The 23,592-nt window shown below is 42.9% G+C and overlaps 1 protein-coding gene across 1 annotated transcript; it reads left to right on the forward strand.

Moving 5' to 3' along the window:
- The first annotated feature begins 765 nt into the window (after positions 1 to 765).
- Positions 766 to 7,387, forward strand: LOC122865137 (NLR family CARD domain-containing protein 3-like). The gene is given in 5 exon segments (XM_044173131.1): positions 766 to 871; positions 1,216 to 1,365; positions 3,389 to 3,563; positions 3,565 to 3,625; positions 5,592 to 7,387. Coding segments are annotated over 4 exon segments (2,163 nt in total). The 5' UTR covers positions 766 to 871; positions 1,216 to 1,234.
- Positions 7,388 to 23,592: the final 16,205 nt, after the last annotated feature.

Raw genomic sequence — 23,592 nt, forward strand, 5'->3', positions numbered from 1 at the left:
ATTTTTAAATAGTTTCGGCATTAAAATGCGTTTTGATAACATTTCTAGCCAGACATGTGCATTTTATTTTCATAATCTTCATTCAGTGAATGTATATGATCCTTAGTTTTGTTAGTTATCACACAGATTATTTCAGGTCTCGCCAGATCGCTGCTCCAGGTGGTTGATATTGACGCTGCTGCATATGGAAGGCGGACTCGTCGCGTCCGACTCCTGTTTTGGGCTGTCTGCTGTCAGTGGGCTTCGTTCCATTTCTAACTGCCACCAGTCGGCAGTAACCTGAATCCAAACAGCACTACCTAGAGGAAAATGTTGCTGCTCGCAATAGTCTTTTCTTTGTCTCATCAGAAATAAATCATCTTCTTATTTGGAGATTACTGTACATTTACCACTTAAGTTTGTTCATGAAGGAGACTTTGACTGTAGTATTCAGGGACATGGCGACCACTGAGGACACTAAGGTCTCCCCGCAAAGAGCAGAGACGCAATTCTGAGGTTCCCATCCGGAGACACTTCTCACGCCGGCTCTGTTAAAGAACACATTGGGTTCATTTGGTTTAAAGCACTTTACTTGTAACTTAAACAAAACCGATTTATTTACATCATTTAAACATCCATGCTAAACAGCTGATCTGTGTGACACACACACACACACACACACACACACACACACACACACACAGATGAACTCGCCTGATTTCCTGTAAATGGAGAGGGGAGGAGCAACACTGACCATGTGACATGAGAACAGGGAGGAACCTGAAAGTGAAAGTGAAAGTGAAAGTCAGTTCAGACCTGTTTTTTTTACAGTCTGTGGATCAGACTCCATTTTGAGTCGACAGAGCAGAAGGCCACTGAAGGCCGAGGCAGGGTGAGTGTTAATCCAACATTTTTATTATTTTACTGCCAAAGTGTTCTCCCTGTGGACTGTAGAGGAAAGAAATGTTAGAATGAACAGTTTGATTCATCTGTGGACACAAAGTCGGGATTGGCTGAATAATAAATATTTAACCTAAACTAACCCAAGAAAACAAGCGCAGATAAGAAGACTGACCAGGTGGAGCTCTGGGTGGTGTCATTATGCTGTGTGTGTGTGTGTGTGTGTGTGTGTGTGTTACTTCCTGTTCCCTGGTCTTGTTTGTGACTCTTGAACAGACTTGTTTCTCCTGATTCTTGTGTTCTGAGCTCAGTCAGTGTTACTGTTTCACCTCTCAGACTGACTGATGTCCAGAAGATGAGTGTTCGTGTGGAGGAAGAGGAGGACAGAGCAGAGTCTCCAGGATCCAGCTGTCGGTCCTTGAAGAGTGACTGTTCCAAAGAGGAACCTCCATTCTTCAGTGATGAACCTGGACCCTCAGACACAAAGTAAGAGACTGTTTTTACTGTAAACTGACCTGATGGAAGATGAGGCATTGAAGATGAAGACAAAATAAGACCCTAGGTATTGTATGAGGAAGCCTGGAGTGGCAGAGAAGTATGTTAGAGTGGTGCAGGACATGTATGAGAGCTGTAAGACCGTGGTGAGGTGTGCTGTAGTGTGACAGAGGAGTTCAAGGTGGAGGTGGGTCTGCATCAAGGATCGGCTCTGAGCCCCTTCTTGTTTGCTCTGGTGATGGACAGGCTGACAGATGAGGTTAGACAGGAATCTCCATGGACTATGATGTTTGCGGATGACATTGTGATTTGTAGTGAGAGCAGGGAGCAGGTGGAGGAAAATCTAGAGAGATGGAGGTCTGCTCTGGAAAACAGAGGAATGAAGCTTAGCCGCAGTAAGACAGAATACATGTGCGTCAATGAGAGGGACCCAGGTGGGACGGTGAGGTCACAGGGAGCAGAAGTGAAGAAGGTGCAGGACTTTAAGTACTTAGGGTCAACAGCTCAGAGCGATGGAGACTGTGGAAAAGAGGTGAAGAGGCGAGTGCAAGCAGGTTGGAGCGGGTGGAGAAAAGTGTCAGGTGTGTTGTGTGATAAAAGAGTCTCAGCAAGAATGAAAGGAAAGGTGTTGGAGACGGTGGTGAGACCAGCAATGTTGTACAGCTTAGAGACAGTGGCGCTGAAGAAAAGACAAGAGGCAGAGCTGGAGGTAGCAGAGCTTAAGATGTTGAGGTTCTCTTTGGGAGTGACGAGGACGGACAGGATCAGGAATGAGGACATCAGAGGGACAGCTCATGTTAGATGTTTCGGAGATAAAGTCAGAGAGGCCAGATCGAGGTGGTTTGGACGTGTTCAGAGGAGAGACTGTGAATATATTGGTAGAAGGATGCTGAGGTTGGAGCTGCCAGGCAGGAGGTCTAGAGGAAGACCAAAGAGGAGATTTATGGATGTAGTGAGAGAGGACATGAAGCTAACTGGTGTAAGTGAAGAGGATGCAGAGGACAGGGTTAGATAGAGGCACATGATTCGCTGTGGCGACCCCTGAAAGGGAACAGCCGAAAGGAAAAGAAGAAGAAAATCAGTTATTTTCCGTCACGTTGAAGTTGCTGTAAAGATTTAGAATTGTTCAAAAGCAGAAAGAATCTGCTTCAAATGTAATTTCTTTTCTCATATTTGTCCTCAGAATATTTAGTTGTTTGCTCTTCCTCAGATCAGCTGTTATGATCCACCAGAAGCATCTTGAATCAGTTCATATCATAATTGTGCAACATGTGGTGAAAAAGCATTTGTAGAAAAGCTTTGCTCATCTTGATTAACACTTTGCTTTGAAACATTAGTAAGTGGACCTTTGAGCTCAGATTCTCTCCACCATATATTGTTCCTGAAGGTGAAGAACAAACAGCACTTTGCTAAAAGTTATCAGCTGATAAAAAAGGGGCAGAAAATGGTCAAATGTAGATTTGGACCACTTCTCTTTTTTAGAATATTACATTTCTGCCTTCATTTGATAGTTGACAGTAGAGAGTAACAGAAAACATAATGACACACAAACAAGGCAACCGTCTGGATTTGAACCTGTGACACCACTGTTACATGCCATGTGTCTTACACTGCTGGTCTACCACAGTTATTTAGAGCACTTCCAGCCTCAGTGCAAACCTAACTAACTCAAGCTAAGCTGCCCAAAGTGACTGTAAAACAGTGAAGGACATAATCAGCTCTGTTTAATGGAAGGCTTTTATTGTGAAGTAGCTACAGGAAGTGTTGAGTTTGTATTAATAACAAACTACAGGCAGATCACTAAATGTTTAATATGACAGTCAGAGAGGAAAATCAGTTAATTAGTGAGATAACAGGATCAGTCATTTTCATTACAGACTGAGTTCAAACAGAAAAGAAACGACACGTTTACTGTTCTCTGTGACCCTCTGAGCTTCGACACAGTGTCGGCCATCTTGATATTTTTCAACAACAATCAACAAATGATTTTAGTTCTAAAGAAATGTCTTCACAGAGAGAGGAAGAGGAGTCATGTTTCTGTGGAGGAGCAGCCGTCCTGCTGTGCTTTGTGTCTGGACGTCCTGAAGGATCCGGTCTCTACCAGCTGTGGACACTGGTTCTGCAGACGGTGCATCACCTCATACTGGGACCAGTCTGCTTCATCAGGAGACTCCTCCTGTCCCCAGTGCGAAGGTAAGATCCAGAACAAGACCTGGACTGCAGACAGCCAGTCAGACCAGCACTGTACAAAGTAAGACTGTACATCTGTACCTAAAAACGTAACCTGCTACATTTCATTACATTACGATTGTTTAGAGACTTACTATAAGTGCATTCAACCATGTGGATACAACCCAAAACCTGCAAGACTCATGCAGGACATCAGCTTCATCAAGTAAGCTGAACGGCTTCAAGTGCTGCATTTAGTTTTGGAGTCTTCAGGCTGAAGATGTGTAGAGTTTCTGCTGTGCTGATGTCAGTGGGGAGCTCGGTCCACCATTGTGGATCCAGGACAGCAAACAGTGGTGAGTTTGTTGAGCGGTAGCTGGGCCCCCCTGGTAGTGAGGGGGTAGTAAGCCGATTGGCAGCAGCAGAGCGTAGTGGACTGGTCTGGTCTGACCATGTCCTGGATGTAGGAAGAGCCTGAGCCATTTGCAGCGCAGTAGGCAAGTACCAGTGAATCTGATTGGAGCAGCCTCCAGTGGTGGAATGTGACAAAGTACATTTACTCAAGTACTGCACTTATGCCAGGCCTCACCAGCCAGTAATCACCCACACCTGCTCCCAGTCACACTCCTGCTCCACATCAGTCCCAATCACAGCATGCATAAAAGCACACCACTTGCCTGACCTCGTTCAGACATAGGATTCCTCAACCCACTGCTAGATCGCTTCATTTCAGTCCTCTGTGGTTCTCCAGTCTGTATCCAGTGATCTCCCTCCTACTGACTTTCTCTCCACACTCTCCACTCCTGGCTATCATCCAATAAAGAACATTCCTGTCCACCTGTGTCCCCTGCCTGTCTGTAACCGTAACAGAAGGTCAGACCAAACCATAAGGATGATAAAGCTACCCAACAGTATATAAAGCAGTTAAAATGAGCTCAACCTTAAACATCTGCAGCAGTAAAATGCAACACACACATGAATGCAGCAGGAATATGAATCCAGAAACATCAGATATAATAAAACACTGACAGGAAGTGTTTTACTGCACAGGGACGACTTTTACTTTGATACTCAGTAAATTTTAATATACTGATAATACTTACATACTTTACCTTAAGTAAGGTTTTGAATGCAGGACTTTTACTTGTAGAGGAGTATTTTCATTCTGTGGTATCAGTAATTTTACTTAAAGGATCAGAATACTTCTTCCACCGCTGGTCTCCTTCCTCAAACCAAAGCCTCGTCTGCAGCTACTGATTGGATCAACACGTGTCTGTGCTGGAGACCAGAGAGAAAGCTCTGTTTTTAATAGTATCTCACCATAAAAAATAGGTTTATTTCTTCTGTAGCAGTTCGGACTACAACTTGCATTTCGTTGTGCAGCCCTGTGTTGTAGGATGACAAATAAATGAAGCTTGTCCCTTGTATCTGTCGGTACGTTTGAAGCTTCTAACTGAATCTCTGTGGTTTGGAGATTCCTCTCACTCCTGTTCCTGTTTGGACGTTCAGATGTCAGCCTTTCTTTACTGTTCACTGTTACTTTAGTCATATCAGAGCTTTGTTCATTTGCTGCTGATGTAAACTCAACATTTCCTGCTGCTGCTTCACATAAAAGTTTTCAAACCAGCGGGAGGCTTTTATTGTGAAGCAGCTACAGGAAATGGAGTGCATTTGTCACAGCGTTTCGCAGCGCTTTGTTAGCGGTGCTGTTCAATAAAAACAGGTCTACATGACAAGACGTGAACATATTCTGTATTATTTGATCGGTGGATCAGTTGTAAATATCACAGGGAGGAGGGAACAGCCACAGTGAGCTGTTCACTGAAGAGCTGCAGACGAGCTGCTGAGGCTCAGCCTGTCGCCTCTGCTGTCAATCAAACACGTCCACCAACACACAGTCAGAGGCTGTTCTGATGTTCCCCCAAAACTGGACTTTATCACCTTTACTTCTCTAAATGTTCTTATATTGATCGTTTTTTATTGGTAATGAAAATAATCAGCAGATTGTCAAATCTTTGTTTTGTCTCACAGTGTTTTCTCTTTTTTAGTGAGTGGTGGTCTGCAGGAGGTTTTAGATGAACATAAGATCAGTCTGAGGAGGAGATGTGAACGTGTGACTGAAGGAAGTGATGAAACAGGAAGTGGAACCCTCCTCAACCGGATCTACACTGAGCTCTACATCACAGAGGGACAGAGCAAAGAGGTTAATACCCAACATGAAGTGAGGCAGCTTGAGACAGCTTCCAAGAAGAAGACCCTCCATGACACTCCAATCAAGTGCCACGACATCTTTAAAGCCTTGCCCGGCCAACAGGGACACATCAGAGTCGTTCTGACGAACGGCGTCGCTGGCGTTGGAAAAACCTTCTCGGTGCAGAAGTTCACTCTGGACTGGACAGAGGGCTTGGAAAACCAAGACGTCAGTCTGCTGATTCTGCTTTCGTTCAGGGAGCTGAACCTGATCAGAGATGAGTGGTACAGTCTTCTCCAGCTGCTCCATGTTTTCCATCCAACATTACAGAAGGTCACAGCAGAGAAGCTCGCTGTCTGTAAACTTCTGTTCATCTTTGACGGCCTGGATGAAAGCAGACTTTCATTGGATTTCAAGAACAGGAAGGTCGTGTCTGATGTCACACAGAAGTCATCAGTCAACGTGCTGCTGACAAACCTCATTGAGGGGAATCTGCTTCCATCGGCTCTCGTCTGGATCACTTCCCGACCTGCAGCAGCCAATCAGATCCCTCCTTCATGTGTTGGCAGGGTAACAGAAGTACGAGGCTTCACTGACGCCCAGAAGGAGGAGTACTTCAGGAGGAGAGTCAGTGATGAAGAGCTGTCCAGCAGAATCATCTCACACATCAAAACATCCAGGAGCCTCCACATCATGTGTCTAATCCCAGTCTTCTGCTGGATCACTGCTACAGTTCTGGAGCACATGTTGACTACAGACCAGAGAGGAGAGCTGCCCAAGACCCTGACTGACATGTACTCACACTTCCTGCTGGTTCAGACAAAGAGGAAGAAGCAGAAGTACGATGAGGGTCATGAGACGAGTCCACAGGAGCTGATGGAGGCTGACAGGAAGGTTCTTCTGAAGCTGGGGAGGCTGGCGTTTGAACAGCTGGAGAAAGGAAACATCATGTTCTACCAAGAAGACCTGGAGCAGTGTGGTCTGGATGTCTCAGAGGCCTCGGTGTACTCAGGAGTTTGTACAGAGATCTTCAAAAGAGAGAGTGTGATCTTCCAGAAAACAGTCTACTGCTTTGTTCATCTGAGCGTTCAGGAGTTTCTGGCTGCAGTCTACATGTTCCACTGTTACACCAACAGCAACACAGAGGCACTGGAGGCTTTTCTGGGAGAAAAACACGTTGATTCAACCCTGGATGTCTTCCTGATGGGAGCAATGGAGAAATCCCTGAGGAGTGAAAATGGCCACCTGGACCTGTTTGTCCGCTTCCTTCATGGCCTCTCTCTGGAGTCCAACCAGAGACTCTTAGGAGGCCTGCTGGGTCGGACAGACAACAGTCCTGAAATCATCCAGAGCGCCGTCAACAACCTGAAGGAGAAGAACATGTATGATGTCTCTCCTGACAGAAGCATCAACATCTTCCACTGTCTGACGGAGATGAACGACCACTCAGTCCATCAGGAGATCCAAGAGTTCCTGAAGTCAGAGAACAGATCAGAGAAGGAACTCTCTGAGATCCACTGCTCAGCTCTGGCCTACATGCTGCAGATGTCAGAGGAGGTTCTGGATGAGTTGGACCTGGAGACATACAACACATCAGAGGAGGGACGACGGAGACTGATTCCAGCTGTGAGGAACTGCAGAAAGGCTGTGTAAGTCCAGATGTGATTATCAACACTGTAAAGCATCGTAAAGCAGAAGCATCAGGATTAGAGTAAAGATACACACTTTACACACATGCACAATATAAAACTTCCACACTATAAAAGTTATACCTGCTCATTAAAAACATCAAACATGTGTTAAACTACAGATGTCTGCAAAAATCCTTGTAGAGTTTTTAGCTCTGAAGTCAGTGAAGTATCTTCTGTCATCTTCTGACTTTCTTTCTTTGGGTGATGGAGGTTTGATACAAATCCAGCAGGAAAACTTGAGGACTTGAGAGTTTGTGCAGAAAATGTTTTGACAGTCATCATTTAATCACTGTAAAAAAGCCCATGTTCAGTTTGTGTTCTTTTATTATAAGGGCTATTAAGTTGGTCATTGAATTGAATTGAGAGGGCGTGGCCTGTTTGGCGATTGTGCGAGAGCGGATCAGTTACAAGGCGCAAACGGCAGCGTGAAAGCATAGGTCCTGCAGTTTTCTCTATTAAGCAGCAAAATAATTCAAATTAGTATCTCTTTCTGTAACGATTTCACTTTGTGAACAGCAGGGAGAATATTTGTGATCTCGATTGGCAGCGGATGATGCTTAATTGTCTCAGACTTCTCGTTGAAGTTTCCTTCATGGCGATTTTGGAATGTGCGTCATTGAAGACCGTGAGTTTCGTTTGAGTATTCATTATATTATTGTTATGTCATTTATTCACTGTTTAACTTGATATACTGCTGCTAGATTATAATTATGTAAAATGAGTGCGTTTCCTCGATTATGTGAAGTTTTTTATGACGGCGAGGATGATCACCCATTATACAGCTACAATGACGCAGCTATTTCTGTTGTGCTGCTGACGTCATCGCACATTTATGCAGTTTTCTGTTACTGATTAAGTTTATTTGCTTATTATAGAACCACATTTTGAGTCATAGCCAACAACGGGATAAATCAATAACACGCATCATAGACTTTGCGATCTTCAACGCTGCCGATTCATCGTGCATCAGAGGACCGGAGGCTGCAGCGTAACGACCAGCGTCACATCGCCATCCCGACATCTGAACATCTTAAAGACCCGTGGTGACCGACACAGACTGTTGCACTGATTGTTTACACTACATATTTGTGAGACCAGCCTCCATCTGTATCCTTGAAATCCATCCATCCATCCATCCATCCATCCATCCATCTTCTTCCGCTTATCCGGGGCCGGGTCGCGGGGGCAGCAGTCTAAGCAGGGACTCCCAGACTTCCTTCGCCCCAGACACTTCCTCCAGCTCCTCCGGGGGGATCCCGAGGCGTTCCCAGGCCAGCCGAGAGATATAGTCCCTCCAGCGTGTCCTGGGTCTTCCCCGGGGCCGCCTCCCGGTGGGACATGCCCAGAACACCTCCCGAGGGAGGCGTCCATCAGGCATCCGGATCAGATGCCCTAGCCACCTCAGCTGGCTCCTCTCGACGTGGAGGAGCAGCGGCTCTACTCCGAGCTCCCCCCGCGTGACTGAGCTCCTCACCCTATCTCTAAGGGAGCGCCCAGCCACTCGGCGGAGGAAGCCCATTTCGGCCGCTTGTATCCGCGATCTTGTCCTTTCGGTCACTACCCAAAGCTCATGACCATAGGTGAGGGCAGGAGCGTGGGATTGACCGGTAAATCGAGAGCTTTGTCTTTCGACTCAGCTCCTTCTTCACCACGACGGTCCGATACAGCGCCCGCATCACTGCAGGCGCTGCACCGATCCGCCTGTCAATCTCACGCTCCATCCGTCCCTCACTCGTGAACAAGACCCGAGATACTTAAACTCCTCCACTTGGGGCAAGGACTCCCCACCCACGCGAAGAGAGCAAACCACCTTTTTCGGTCAAGAACCATGGCCTCAGATTTGGAAGAGCTGATTCTCATCCCAGCTGCTTCACACTCGGCTGCAAACCGTCCCAGTGCATGCTGCAGGTCCTGGTTTGAAGAAGCCATCAGAACGACATCATCTGCAAACAGCAGAGATGAGATCCTGTGGTTCCCAAACCGGACACCCTCCGGCCCCTGGCTGCGCCCAGAAATTCTGTCCATATAAATTATGAACAGAACCGGTGACAAAGGGCAGCCCTGGCGGAGTCCAACATGCACCGGGAACAGGTCTGACTTACTGCCGGCAATGCGAACACAGCTCCTGCTCCGGTTATACAGGGACCGGACAGCCCTTAGCAAAGGGCCCCGGACCCCATACTCCCAGAGCACTCCCCACAAAGCGCCCCGGGGCACACGGTCGAATGCCTTCTCCAGATCCACAAAGCACATGTGGACTGGTTGGGCAAACTCCCATGAACCCTCGAGCACCCGATGGAGAGTATAGAGCTGGTCCAGTGTTCCACGACCGGGACGAAAACCACTCTGATCCTCCTGAATCCGAGGTTCGACTATCGGACGAATTCTCCTCTCAGTACCCTGGAATAGACCTTACCGGGAGGCTGAGAAGTGTGATCCCTCTATGATTGGAACACACCCTCCGGTCCCCTTCTTATACAGAGGGACCACCACCCCGGTCTGCCAGTCCAGAGGCACTGTCCCAGACCGCCACGCGATGTTGCAGAGACGTGTCAGCCAAGACAGTCCCACAACATCCAGAGACTTAAGATACTCAGGACGGATCTCATCCACCCCCGAAGCCTTGCCACCAAGGAGCTTGCCAACAACCTCAGTGACTTCGGCCAGGGAGATGGATGAGTCCGCCTCCGGGTCCCCAGCCTCCGCTTCCTCTTCGGAAGACGTGACAGCGGGATTGAGGAGATCCTCAAAGTATTCCTTCCACCGTCCGACAACATCCCCAGTCGAGGTCAACAGCTCTCCACCCGCACTGTACAAGGTGTTGGTGAAGCACTGCTTCCCCCTCCTGAGCCGTCGGACGGTTTGCCAGAATTTCTTTGAGGCTCCTTGAAATCCAATCTGTTAAAATAATTCAATTTGGTTGTTTATTATTATGTAGGCTTACACTCCTTATATGTATCTTTTATTAGCTATTTTGTGATCTACTTGATGGTAAATATATACAGTGTGTTTGATTATTGATATTCAACATCTTAAAGAGTAAATAAATTTCAACTGTCTCCTCTTCATTTCTCTCATGGTCATTGGACATCAAATGTGGTAATCAACTCTCTGAGAGAGTAGTAATTGGTGCAATACAGTTCCTTTCCAACAACACAACAGCCTTTTTATTTCCACAGTGATACAGTGTCTGCACTATGTTTCTATAACGTGTCTGTTTATTGTTCTTTTTATATCCAGACACACAGACATGTGATATCTGTGATCTGCTGGAACTAACGTCACTTGAACTTTAAGGTTTTTCTTTATAGCTTTCATGCAGTTATTACTATTATCATATTTCTTCTCAGCAGTTTCTGAGCTATTTCATATGAAGGACTGTTCTGTCCATTTTCACAATTCATGCAATATCTACAGTTATCGTTTGATAGAGAGGATGTGAGGGGAGGCCATCCTCCCTGTTGAAGAGCGAACAGAACACCCCCCTCTCCATCCTCATTAAATAAAAGGCGCGACTTTACGTTGTTTAGTTCCAACGCTGAATGTCTTTTCATGTGTTTTGCTGCGTTTGAAATGAGTTAGATTTACAAACAGGGAGGAAGCTCTCTCTGGTAGGATTTGAATGGACTGGTCTGCAAACTGGTTTATTCCAAAGCTACTTTAGTAATGTTCACTGAGAGAGAGCGTTTTTTAAAGCTTGTCCCATTTTCTCACCGTTTCCATCTGGTCACCTTAATGTGAGAAATGATATCAGTTTGCAAATACAAACTGTCAGACAACGGGTTTCAAAGATGCACAAAATACACACAAGCACATGACTGAGGTAAATACATGCGAGTGCAGTTACAACAGTGACTTTACAGCTCATTGAACATCACGTTAAAATAAAGTTTAACAAACACAAATCACACCTGTCAATCAAATATGACACGTGTTTACATTACAGTCATTTAGCAGACACTTTTGTCTGAAGCTGCAGTTTGTGGTTCATTATGTTGCTGAAGGACACTTTGACATGTGGACAGGAGAAGCTCAAGTTTCAAACCTTGTTGACTGTCTTTTTTATGATCAAGTGTCAGATTTCCTTATACTGTAACTTTTATATTCTCTGTCATCACAGACTTTCGGGCTGTGGACTCTCAGAGACTCACTGTGAAGTCGTGGCCTCAGCTCTGAAGTCCAACCCCTCCCATCTGAGAGAGCTGGACCTGGGTGACAACAACCTGCAGGATTCAGGAGTGAAGCTGCTGTCTGCTGGACTGGAGAGTCCACACTGCAGACTAGAGACTCTGAGGTCAGTTCATGTATTTTGGTCTTGTCCAGTGTATATCTACCAAATTTAAATCCATAACAGAAGTTATAAATTTCCTTCAGTTCTCTTGTTTTCTGGGTTTGTCTGAGCTCAGATCCCAACAGCTCTGTTTTAAAGTTTGTCAGTCTGAACAGTTTGGCTCCGAATTTAGTCTGTACTCAAACTGGATTCATGTTATTAAGGAAACTGTTGGATTTATCCTTCAATGTGCTGCGAAATGAAATCAAGATTTACAATTTTGTTACGTTAGACACATCTGTATATAAAAAAATAAAAGAAGTTCAACACATTTTCAGGAATAATGTATTTTTATACATGAACTTCACACAGTATTTTACAGGAACATTTATACATAAAGCCCCTCTCTCACACACACACACACACACGTAGGAACAAAGATAGATCACAGCATATTTCCAGTGCAGCTGTTTAAAGGATCAATATAGTTTTTCTCCTGTAATTCCAGACTTGACTGAGATCAGCAGCATGTTATTGATCTGTGATGACATGAATAGGTGTATGAATGTTGTGCTGACATTTGGATGATGTCTGCAGAAGGCTGACATGATGATGATCCACAATAACACAAAGACAAAGTCTCTCTACTCATTTTAGGGAAAAGCTCATTGATTAGGACAGAGTGATGTTGAGCTACACATTTCAAACCTGAACACATCTGATTGGATCATAAATGGATTCTTATCTCCATCATTTATTCTTTATTCAGATTGTGGTGCTGCAGTTTGTCAGAGACCAGCTGTGCTTCTCTGGCCTCAGCTCTGAAGTCCAACCCCTCCCATCTGAGAGAGCTGGACCTGAGTGACAACGAGCTGCAGGATTCAGGAGTGAAGCTGCTGTGTGCTGGACTGGAGAGTCCACACTGCAGACTGGAGACTCTGAGGTCAGTTCACTGACTCTCTGTTACTATTGTAGATCTGATATGTTTAATTAACAACTGAATTTAATTGATGCAGACTAGAGACTCTGAGGTCAGTTCATGTATTTTGGTCTTGTCCAGTGTATATCTACCAAATTTAAATCCATAACAGAAGTTATAAATTTCCTTCAGTTCTCTTGTTTTCTGGGTTTGTCTGAGCTCAGATCCCAGCAGCTCTTTTTTAAAGTTTGTCAGTCTGAACAGTTTGGTTCCGAATTTAGTCTGTACTCAAAACCAGGCAACACTTTAAGACAGAAACTCGTTCACCATAAGGACAAGTTACCCACACAACAACAGAGCAATGTTGTCTACTCCATTCAGTGCAGTGAGGAAAACTGCAAAGAACGGTACATAGGCGAAACGCTAACTCAGGATTACAGAGCGCCGTGCATTTGCATTTAAAAGCTACAAACCACACATTTGAAGACAGCGAGGTGAAGATTCTAAGTAGAGAGAAGAGTTGGTTTGAACGGGGCGTCAAGGAAGCCATTTTTGTGAAGAAAGAGAACCCCTCTTTGAACAGAAATGGTGGTCTGAGATTTAATCTGCCCAAAGTCTATCAGAGTGTATTATCACCTTGGTCACGCCTATCACATGCTAATCAGGCACTTAACAGTGATGAAGTAGATGCAGCCAGAAAACAACAGGCCTGATTACTGATTACTGGGCCATCTTGAAACTATTAGGTCAGTTTCAGGTGAAACTAGCTATTAACAGGTACTCAGGCAGATTCCCTCCTGAGGGCGGGGCTTATGTAACTCAGATTAGCTTAAATTTCCAGTTCCCGTCCAATTTTTTCACAATTGAGAATGACTTCCGGATGGGAGCCGAAACGTCTTGATTCTGAAAACAGTGTCCAGATGACTACGACTGAAACCTTTTCTACGATAGAACACTCCTGGACGAATGAGGGACTACACCGTCTGTACTCAAACTGGATTCATGTTATTAAGGAAACTGTTGGATTTATCCTTCAATGTGCTGCGAAATGAAATCAAGATTTACAATTTTGTTACGTTAGACACATCTGTATATAAAAAAATAAAAGAAGTTCAACACATTTTCAGGAATAATGTATTTTTATACATGAACTTCACACATTTTTATTTTACAGGAACATTTATACATAAAGCCCCTCTCATACACACACACACACACGTAGGAACAAAGATAGATCACAGCATATTTCCAGTGCAGCTGTTTAAAGGATCAATATAGTTTTTCTCCTGTAGTTCCAGACTTGACTGAGATCAGCAGCATGTTATTGATCTGTGTTGACATGAATAGGTGTATGAATGTTGTGCTGACATTTGGATGATGTCTGCAGAAAGCTGACATGATGATGATCCACAATAACACAATGACAAAGTCACTCTACTCATTTTAGGGAAAAGCTCATTGATTAGGACAGAGTGATGTTGAGCTACACATTTCAAACCTGAACACATCTGATTGGATCATAAATGGATTCTTATCTCCATCATTTATTCTTTATTCAGATTGTGGTGCTGCAGTTTGTCAGAGACCAGCTGTGCTTCTCTGGCCTCAGCTCTGAAGTCCAACCCCTCCCATCTGAGAGAGCTGGACCTGAGTGACAACGAGCTGCAGGATTCAGGAGTGAAGCTGCTGTGTGCTGGACTGGAGAGTCCACACTGCAGACTGGAGACTCTGAGGTCAGTTCACTGACTCTCTGTTACTATTGTAGATCTGATATGTTTAATTAACAACTGAATTGAATTGATGCAGACTAGAGACTCTGAGGTCAGTTCATGTATTTTGGTCTTGTCCAGTGTATATCTACCAAATTTAAATCCATAACAGAAGTTATAAATTTCCTTCAGTTCTCTTGTTTTCTGGGTTTGTCTGAGCTCAGATCCCAGCAGCTCTTTTTTAAAGTTTGTCAGTCTGAACAGTTTGGTTCCGAATTTAGTCTGTACTCAAAACCAGGCAACACTTTAAGACAGAAACTCGTTCACCATAAGGACAAGTTACCCACACAACAACAGAGCAATGTTGTCTACTCCATTCAGTGCAGTGAGGAAAACTGCAAAGAACGGTACATAGGCGAAACGCTAACTCAGGATTACAGAGCGCCGTGCATTTGCATTTAAAAGCTACAAACCACACATTTGAAGACAGCGAGGTGAAGATTCTAAGTAGAGAGAAGAGTTGGTTTGAACGGGGCGTCAAGGAAGCCATTTTTGTGAAGAAAGAGAACCCTCTTTGAACAGAAATGGTGGTCTGAGATTTAATCTGCCCAAAGTCTATCAGAGTGTATTATCACCTTGGTCACGCCTATCACATGCTAATCAGGCACTTAACAGTGATGAAGTAGATGCAGCCAGAAAACAACAGGCCTGATTACTGATTACTGGGCCATCTTGAAACTATTAGGTCAGTTTCAGGTGAAACTAGCTATTAACAGGTACTCAGGCAGATTCCCTCCTGAGGGCGGGGCTTATGTAACTCAGATTAGCTTAAATTTCCAGTTCCCGTCCAATTTTTTCACAATTGAGAATGACTTCCGGATGGGAGCCGAAACGTCTTGATTCTGAAAACAGTGTCCAGATGACTACGACTGAAACCTTTTCTACGATAGAACACTCCTGGACGAATGAGGGACTACACCGTCTGTACTCAAACTGGATTCATGTTATTAAGGAAACTGTTGGATTTATCCTTCAATGTGCTGCGAAATGAAATCAAGATTTACAATTTTGTTACGTTAGACACATCTGTATATAAAAAAATAAAAGAAGTTCAACACATTTTCAGGAATAATGTATTTTTATACATGAACTTCACACATTTTTATTTTACAGGAACATTTATACATAAAGCCCCTCTCATACACACACACACACACGTAGGAACAAAGATAGATCACAGCATATTTCCAGTGCAGCTGTTTAAAGGATCAATATAGTTTTTCTCCTGTAGTTCCAGACTTGACTGAGATCAGCAGCATGTTATTGATCTGTGTTGACATGAATAGGTGTATGAATGTTGTGCTGACATTTGGATGATGTCTGCAGAAAGCTGACATGATGATGATCCACAATAACACAATGACAAAGTCACTCTACTCATTTTAGGGAAAGCTCATTGATTAGGACAGAGTGATGTTGAGCTACACATTTCAAACCTGAACACATCTGATTGGATCATAAATGGATTCTTATCTGCATCATTTATTCTTTATTCAGATTGTGGGGCTGCAGTTTGTCAGAGACCAGCTGTGCTTCTCTGGCCTCAGCTCTGAAGTCCAACTCCTCCCATCTGAGAGAGCTGGACCTGAGCTACAACGAGCTGCAGGATTCAGGAGTGAAGCTGCTGTGTGCTGGACTGGAGAGTCCACACTGCAGACTGGAGACTCTGAGGTCAGTTCACTGACTCTCTGTTACTATTGTAGATCTGATATGTTTAATTAACAATTGATGACTCTGCTGTGGTGGGATGTATCAGCGGTGGTGATGAGACTGAGTACAGGGCTGTGGTGGGGAACTTTGTCTCATGGTGTGAGCAGAACCATCTGCAGCTATATGGACAAAGTCTAAGGAGCTGGTTGTGGATCTACAAAGGGCCAAGGCACCAGTGACCCTGGTTTCCATCCAAGGGGGCAGTGTGGACATGGTAGAGGATTACAAGTATCTGGGAGTACACTTGGACAATAAAGTGGACTGGGCTAAGAACACCCAAGCTGTTTACAGGAAGGGCCAGAGCCGCCTCTGTTTTCTGAGGAGGCTGAGGTCCTTCAACATGTGCCGGACAATGCTGAGGATGTTTTATGAGTCTGTGGTGGCCGGTGCTGTCCTGTATGCTGTTGCATGCTGGGGCAGCAGGCTGAGGGTAGCGGACGCCAACAGACTCAACAAACTGACCCGTAAGGCCGGTGACATTGTGGGGGTGGAGCTGGACTCTCTGGCGGTGGTGTCAGAGAGGAGGATGCTGGGTAAACTACATGCCATCTTGGACAGCGTCTCCCACCCGCTCCATGACGTGCTGGTCAAGCAAAGGAGCACCTTCAGCGGAAGACTCATCCCCCCACAATGCACCACAGAGCGCCACAGGAAGTCATTCCTGCCTGTGGCCATCAGACTATTTAACTCCTCCCTCTAAGTGTCAGTCTGTATGACCCGAAGTCACTAAACTGGACATTGATTATTAACATCACTGCAGTACTGACAGAATTGTGCAATATTCTGTGTAATACTCGTGTGCAATATTTTAGTTTAAAATTCCCTATTTATTGATATTGATATTACTCATGCCTCTATTACTGCTGTGCAATATCCTCCGTCTCATTATAATCTTAATGAGCTGCACTTAACTTGACAGTTCATGCACTATTACCTTATACCGTACTATTATCATCAACCGGTAAACCCACTTTGTACGTCACACTTATTTTATTTTACACTTATTTATTTTCTACTTATACCCACTTGGTACTTAACTTATTTTCTGACCTGTATTATAGTGTATTATATTTTTTGCTTAGTACTTCTATTCCTGTGTGCACTGACGTAAAGGTGAGCTGCTGTAACAAAAGAGTTCCCCCTCTGGGATCAATAAAGTATTTCTGATTCTGATTCTGAATGTTTATCATTTTTGCTAAATGGTCACATCTGTATACAGAAGATCCTCTGAACTAATGTTTAGTTTCAGTTGTCCACTATTGTTAGTCCACAATAACACAATGACAAAGTCACTCTACTCATTTTAGGGAAAAGCTCATTGATTAGGACAGAGTGATGTTGAGCTACACATTTCAAACCTGAACACATCTGATTGGATCATAAATGGATTCTTATCTGCATCATTTATTCTTTATTCAGATTGAGTGGCTGCAGTTTGTCAGAGACCAGCTGTGCTTCTCTGGCCTCAGCTCTGAAGTCCAACCCCTCCCATCTGAGAGAGCTGGACCTGAGTGACAACGAGCTGCAGGATTCAGGAGTGAAGCTGCTGTGTGCTGGACTGGAGAGTCCACACTGCAGACTGGAGACTCTGAGGTCAGTTCACTGACTCTCTGTTACTATTGTAGATCTGATATGTTTAATTAACAACTGAATTGAATTGATGTTCATACATAACTTACATCCATTAAGTTGTAAATGTCCTTTTGTCCACATTTTCATGTTTCTTGTACTAAATTTAGTCTGCAGTCACTAAAGACGTGTGTTTCTTAAAGAAACTGTAGAAAATGTCGGCTGTTAGCTGTTAAAGTAAATGAATGTTTATCATTTTTGCTAAATGGTCACATCTGTATACAGAAGATCCTCTGAACTAATGTTTAGCTTCAGTTGATCAAGTTTACTTGCTGAAGTAGACATATTTCTTTGGTTTCTGTTGATTTCAATGTGTTTTCACAAATAATGTCTGATCACTGATATTGATCCTTCAGAGCACGCACACACACACACACACACACACACACACACACACACACACACACACACACACACACACACTCTAAAACTCACATACAGGAGCACAGAGAGCGTGAAGCTTATTTCCAAATGCAGCTGTTTGAAGCATCGTGTCTGATCTGTCACCACCGACAGGTGACACTTCAACATGTGACGATGCTTCCTGTCTGAAAATGATGTCACTCTGTGTTCTGACTCAGTAAACAGGAGCATAAATAATGCACTATATTTGAGCTGGAAGGTACTAGGTTACATTTAAGATGAAGAACATGCCTCTCACTTTGCTCAGTGCATCTTTGATCCCGTTATAAAGATGACTGAGGATGAAGCTCACAGTCAGTCAGCTGTGTGTTGATGGAGATGACAGTGGTGATGAGGAGAGTCTGAATCTGGGGTTTGAAATGAGAGCATCAGAAGAGCAGGGACAGGTGTTAAAGAGCTTTTTTGTATTTATGTACACTATAAATAATTTCAGAAAGTCTAATTTATTTCATATTGGTCATTTAGGAATTCTATAGAAAACATCTGTCTTAGTATTTTTCATAAAATGACACACGATTGTTTTAAATGAGAAGAAACAGACGAGAGTGAAAGTAACAAAAGTAACAACACGTCTGATTTGATCATTATTCCAGACTTGACTGAGATCAGCAGCATGTTATTGATCTGTGATGACATGAATAGGTGTATGAATGTTGTGCTGACATTTGGATGATGTCTGCAGAAGGCTGACATGATGATGATCCACAATAACACAAAGACAAAGTCACTCTACTCATTTTAGGGAAAAGCTCATTGATTAGGACAGAGTGATGTTGAGCTACACATTTCAAACCTGAACACATCTGATTGGATCATAAATGGATTCTTATCTGCATCATTTATTCTTTATTCAGATTGAGTTGGTGCAGTTTGTCAGAGACCAGCTGTGCTTCTCTGGCCTCAGCTCTGAAGTCCAACCCCTCCCATCTGAGAGAGCTGGAGCTGAGTGGGAACGAGCTGCAGGATTCAGGAGTGAAGCTGCTGTGTGCTGGACTGGAGAGTCCACACTGCAGACTGGAGACTCTGAGGTCAGTTCACTGACTCTCTGTTACTATTGTAGATCTGATATGTTTAATTAACAATTGAATTGAATTGATGTTCATACATAACTTACATCCATAAAGTTGTAAATGTCCTTTTGTTCACATTTTCATGTTTCTTGTACTAAATTTAGTCTGCAGTCACTAAAGACGTGTGTTTCTTAAAGAAACTGTAGAAAATGTCGGCTGTTAGCTGTTAAAGTAAATGAATGTTTATCATTTTTGCTAAATGGTCACATCTGTATACAGAAGATCCTCTGAACTAATGTTTAGTTCCAGTTGATCAAGTTTACTTGCTGAAGTAGAAATATTTCTTTGGTTTCTGTAGATTTCAATGTGTTTTCACAAATAATGTCTGATCATTGATATTGATCCTTCAGAACACACACACACACACACACACACACACACACACACACACACACACACACAGATCACAGCATATTTCCAGTGCAGCTGTTTAAAGGATCACTGTAGTTTTTCTCCTGTGATTCCAGACTTGACTGAGATCAGCAGCATGTTATTGATCTGTGTTGACATGAATAGGTGTATGAATGTTGTGCTGACATTTGGATGATGTCTGCAGAAGACTGACATGATGATGATCCACAATAACACAAAGACAAAGTCACTCTACTCATTTTAGGGAAAAGCTCATTGATTAGGACAGAGTGATGTTGAGCTACACATTTCAAACCTGAACACATCTGATTGGATCATAAATGGATTCTTATCTGCATCATTTATTCTTTATTCAGATTGAGTTCCTGCAGTTTGTCAGAGATCAGCTGTGCTTCTCTGGCCTCAGCTCTGAAGTCCAACCCCTCCCATCTGAGAGAGCTGGAGCTGAGTGGAAACATTCTGCAGGATTCAGGAGTGAAGCTGCTGTGTGCTGGACTGGAGAGTCCACACTGCAGACTGGAGACTCTGAGGTCAGTTCACTGACTCTCTGTTACTATTGTAGATCTGATATGTTTAATTAACAATTAAATTGAATATATGTTCATACATAACTTACATCCATTAAGTTGTAAATGTCCTTTTGTTCACATTTTCATGTTTCTTGTACTAAATTTAGTCTGCAGTCACTAAAGACGTGTGTTTCTTAAAGAAACTGTAGAAAATGTCGGCTGTTAGCTGTTAAAGTAAATGAATGTTTATCATTTTTGCTAAATGGTCACATCTGTATACAGAAGATCCTCTGAACTAATGTTTAGCTTCAGTTGATCAAGTTTACTTGCTGAAGTAGAAATATTTCTTTGGTTTCTGTTGATTTCAGTGTGTTTTCACAAAAAATGTCTGATCATTGATATTGATCCTTCAGAACACACACACACACACACACACACACACACACACACACACACTCTAAAACTCACATACAGGAGCACAGAGAGCGTGAAGCTTATTTCCAAATGCAGCTGTTTGAAGCATCGTGTCTGATCTGTCACCACCGACAGGTGACACTTCAACATGTGACGATGCTTCCTGTCTGAAAATGATGTCACTCTGTGTTCTGACTCAGTAAACAGGAGCATTATAATAAATAATGCACTATATTTGTGCGGGAAGGTACTAGGTTACATTTAAGCTGAAGAACACGCCTCTCACTTTGCTCAGTGCACCTTTGATCCCGTTATAAAGATGACTGAGGATGAAGCTCACAGTCAGTCAGCTGTGTGTTGATGGAGATGACAGTGGTGATGAGGAGAGTCTGAATCTGGGGTTTGAAATGAGAGCATCAGAAGAGCAGGGACAGGTGTTAAAGAGCTTTTTTGTATTTATGAAATAAATAATAATGTAAGTAAAGTCTAATTTATTTCATATTGGTCATTTAGGAATTCTATAGAAAACATCTGTCTTAGTATTTTTCATAAAATGACTCACGATTATTTTAAATGAGAAGAAACAGACGAGAGTGAAAGTAACAAAAGTAACAACATGTCTGATTTGATCATTATTCCAGACTTGACTGAGATCAGCAGCATGTTATTGATCTGTGTTGACATGAATAGGTGTATGAATGTTGTGCTGACATTTGGATGATGTCTGCAGAAGGCTGACATGATGAAGATCCACAATAACACGAAGACAAAGTCTCTCTACTCATTTTAGGGAAAAGCTCATTGATTAGGACAGAGTGATGTTGAGCTACACATTTCAAACCTGAACACATCTGATTGGATCATAAATGGATTCTTATCTGCATCATTTATTCTTTATTCAGATTGAGGGGCTGCAGTTTGTCAGAGACCAGCTGTGCTTCTCTGGCCTCAGCTCTGAAGTCCAACCCCTCCCATCTGAGAGAGCTGGAGCTGAGTGGAAACAACCTGCAGGATTCAGGAGTGAAGCTGCTGTCTGATCTTGTGGAGAGTCCACACTGCAGACTGGAGACTCTGAGGTCAGTTCACTGACTCTCTGTTACTATTGTAGATCTGATATGTTTAATTAACAACTGAATTGAATTTATGTTCATACATAACTTACATCCATAAAGTTGTAAATGTCCTTTTGTTCACATTTTCATGTTTCTTGTACTAAATTTAGTCTGCAGTCACTAAAGACGTGTGTTTCTTAAAGAAACTGTAGAAAATGTCGGCTGTTAGCTGTTAAAGTAAATGAATGTTTATCATTTTTGCTAAATGGTCACATCTGTATACAGAAGATCCTCTGAACTAATGTTTAGTTTCAGTTGATCAAGTTTACTTGCTGAAGTAGACATATTTCTTTGGTTTCTGTTGATTTCAGTGTGTTTTCACAAATAATGTCTGATCATTGATATTGATCCTTCAGAGCACACACACACACACACACACACACACACACACACACACACACACACACACAGACCACAGCATATTTCCAGTGCAGCTGTTTAAAGGATCACTGTAGTTTTTCTCCTCTGATTCCAGACTTGACTGAGATCAGCAGCATGTTATTGATCTGTGTTGACATGAATAGGTGTATGAATGTTGTGCTGACATTTGGATGATGTCTGCAGAAGGCTGACATGATGATGATCCACAATAACACGATGACAAAGTCACTCTACTCATTTTAGGGAAAAGCTCATTGATTAGGACAGAGTGATGTTGAGCTACACATTTCAAACCTGAACACATCTGATTGGATCATAAATGGATTCTTATCTGCATCATTTATTCTTTATTCAGATTGACTTGGAGCAGTTTGTCAGAGACCAGCTGTGCTTCTCTGGCCTCAGCTCTGAAGTCCAACCCCTCCCATCTGAGAGAGCTGGATCTGAGCTACAACGAGCTGCAGGATTCAGGAGTGAAGCTGCTGTCTGCTAGACTGGAGAGTCCACACTGCAGACTGGAGACTCTGAGGTCAGTTCACTGACTCTCTGTTACTATTGTAGATCTGATATGTTTAATTAACAACTGAATTGAATTGATGTTCATACATAACTTACATGCATAAAGTTGTAAATGTCCTTTTGTTCACATTTTCATGTTTCTTGTACTAAATTTAGTCTGCAGTCACTAAAGACGTGTGTTTCTTAAAGAAACTGTAGAAAATGTCGGCTGTTAGCTGTTAAAGTAAATGAATGTTTATCATTTTTGCTAAATGGTCACATCTGTATACAGAAGATCCTCTGAACTAATGTTTAGTTTCAGTTGATCAAGTTTACTTGCTGAAGTAGAAATATTTCTTTGGTTTCTGTTGATTTCAGTGTGTTTTCACAAAAAATGTCTGATCACTGATATTGATCCTTCAGAACACACACACACACACACACACACACACACACACACACACACACACACACTCTAAAACTCACATACAGGAGCACAGAGAGCGTGAAGCTTATTTCCAAATGCAGCTGTTTGAAGCATCGTGTCTGATCTGTCACCACCGACAGGTGACACTTCAACATGTGACGATGCTTCCTGTCAGAAAATGATGTCACTCTGTGTTCTGACTCAGTAAACAGGAACATAAATAATGCACTATATTTGAGCTGGAAGGTACTAGGTTACATTTAAGATGAAGAACACGCCTCTCACTTTGCTCAGTGCACCTTTGATCCCGTTATAAAGATGACTGAGGATGAAGCTCACAGTCAGTCAGCTGTGTGTTGATGGAGATGACAGTGGTGATGAGGAGAGTCTGAATCTGGGGTTTGAAATGAGAGCATCAGAAGAGCAGGGACAGGTGTTAAAGAGCTTTTTTGTATTTATGAAATCAATAATAATGTAAGTAAAGTCTAATTTATTTCATATTGGTCATTTAGGAATTCTATAGAAAACATCTGTCTTAGTATTTTTCATAAAATGACAAAAGTAACAACACTTCTGATTTGATCATTATTCCAGACTTGACTGAGATCAGCATCATGTTATTTATCTGTGATGACATGAATAGGTGTATGAATGTTGTGCTGAC

The sequence above is a fragment of the Siniperca chuatsi genome, linkage group LG18, assembly GCF_020085105.1.
Source record: "Siniperca chuatsi isolate FFG_IHB_CAS linkage group LG18, ASM2008510v1, whole genome shotgun sequence".
Lineage (NCBI taxonomy): Eukaryota > Metazoa > Chordata > Actinopteri > Centrarchiformes > Sinipercidae > Siniperca > Siniperca chuatsi.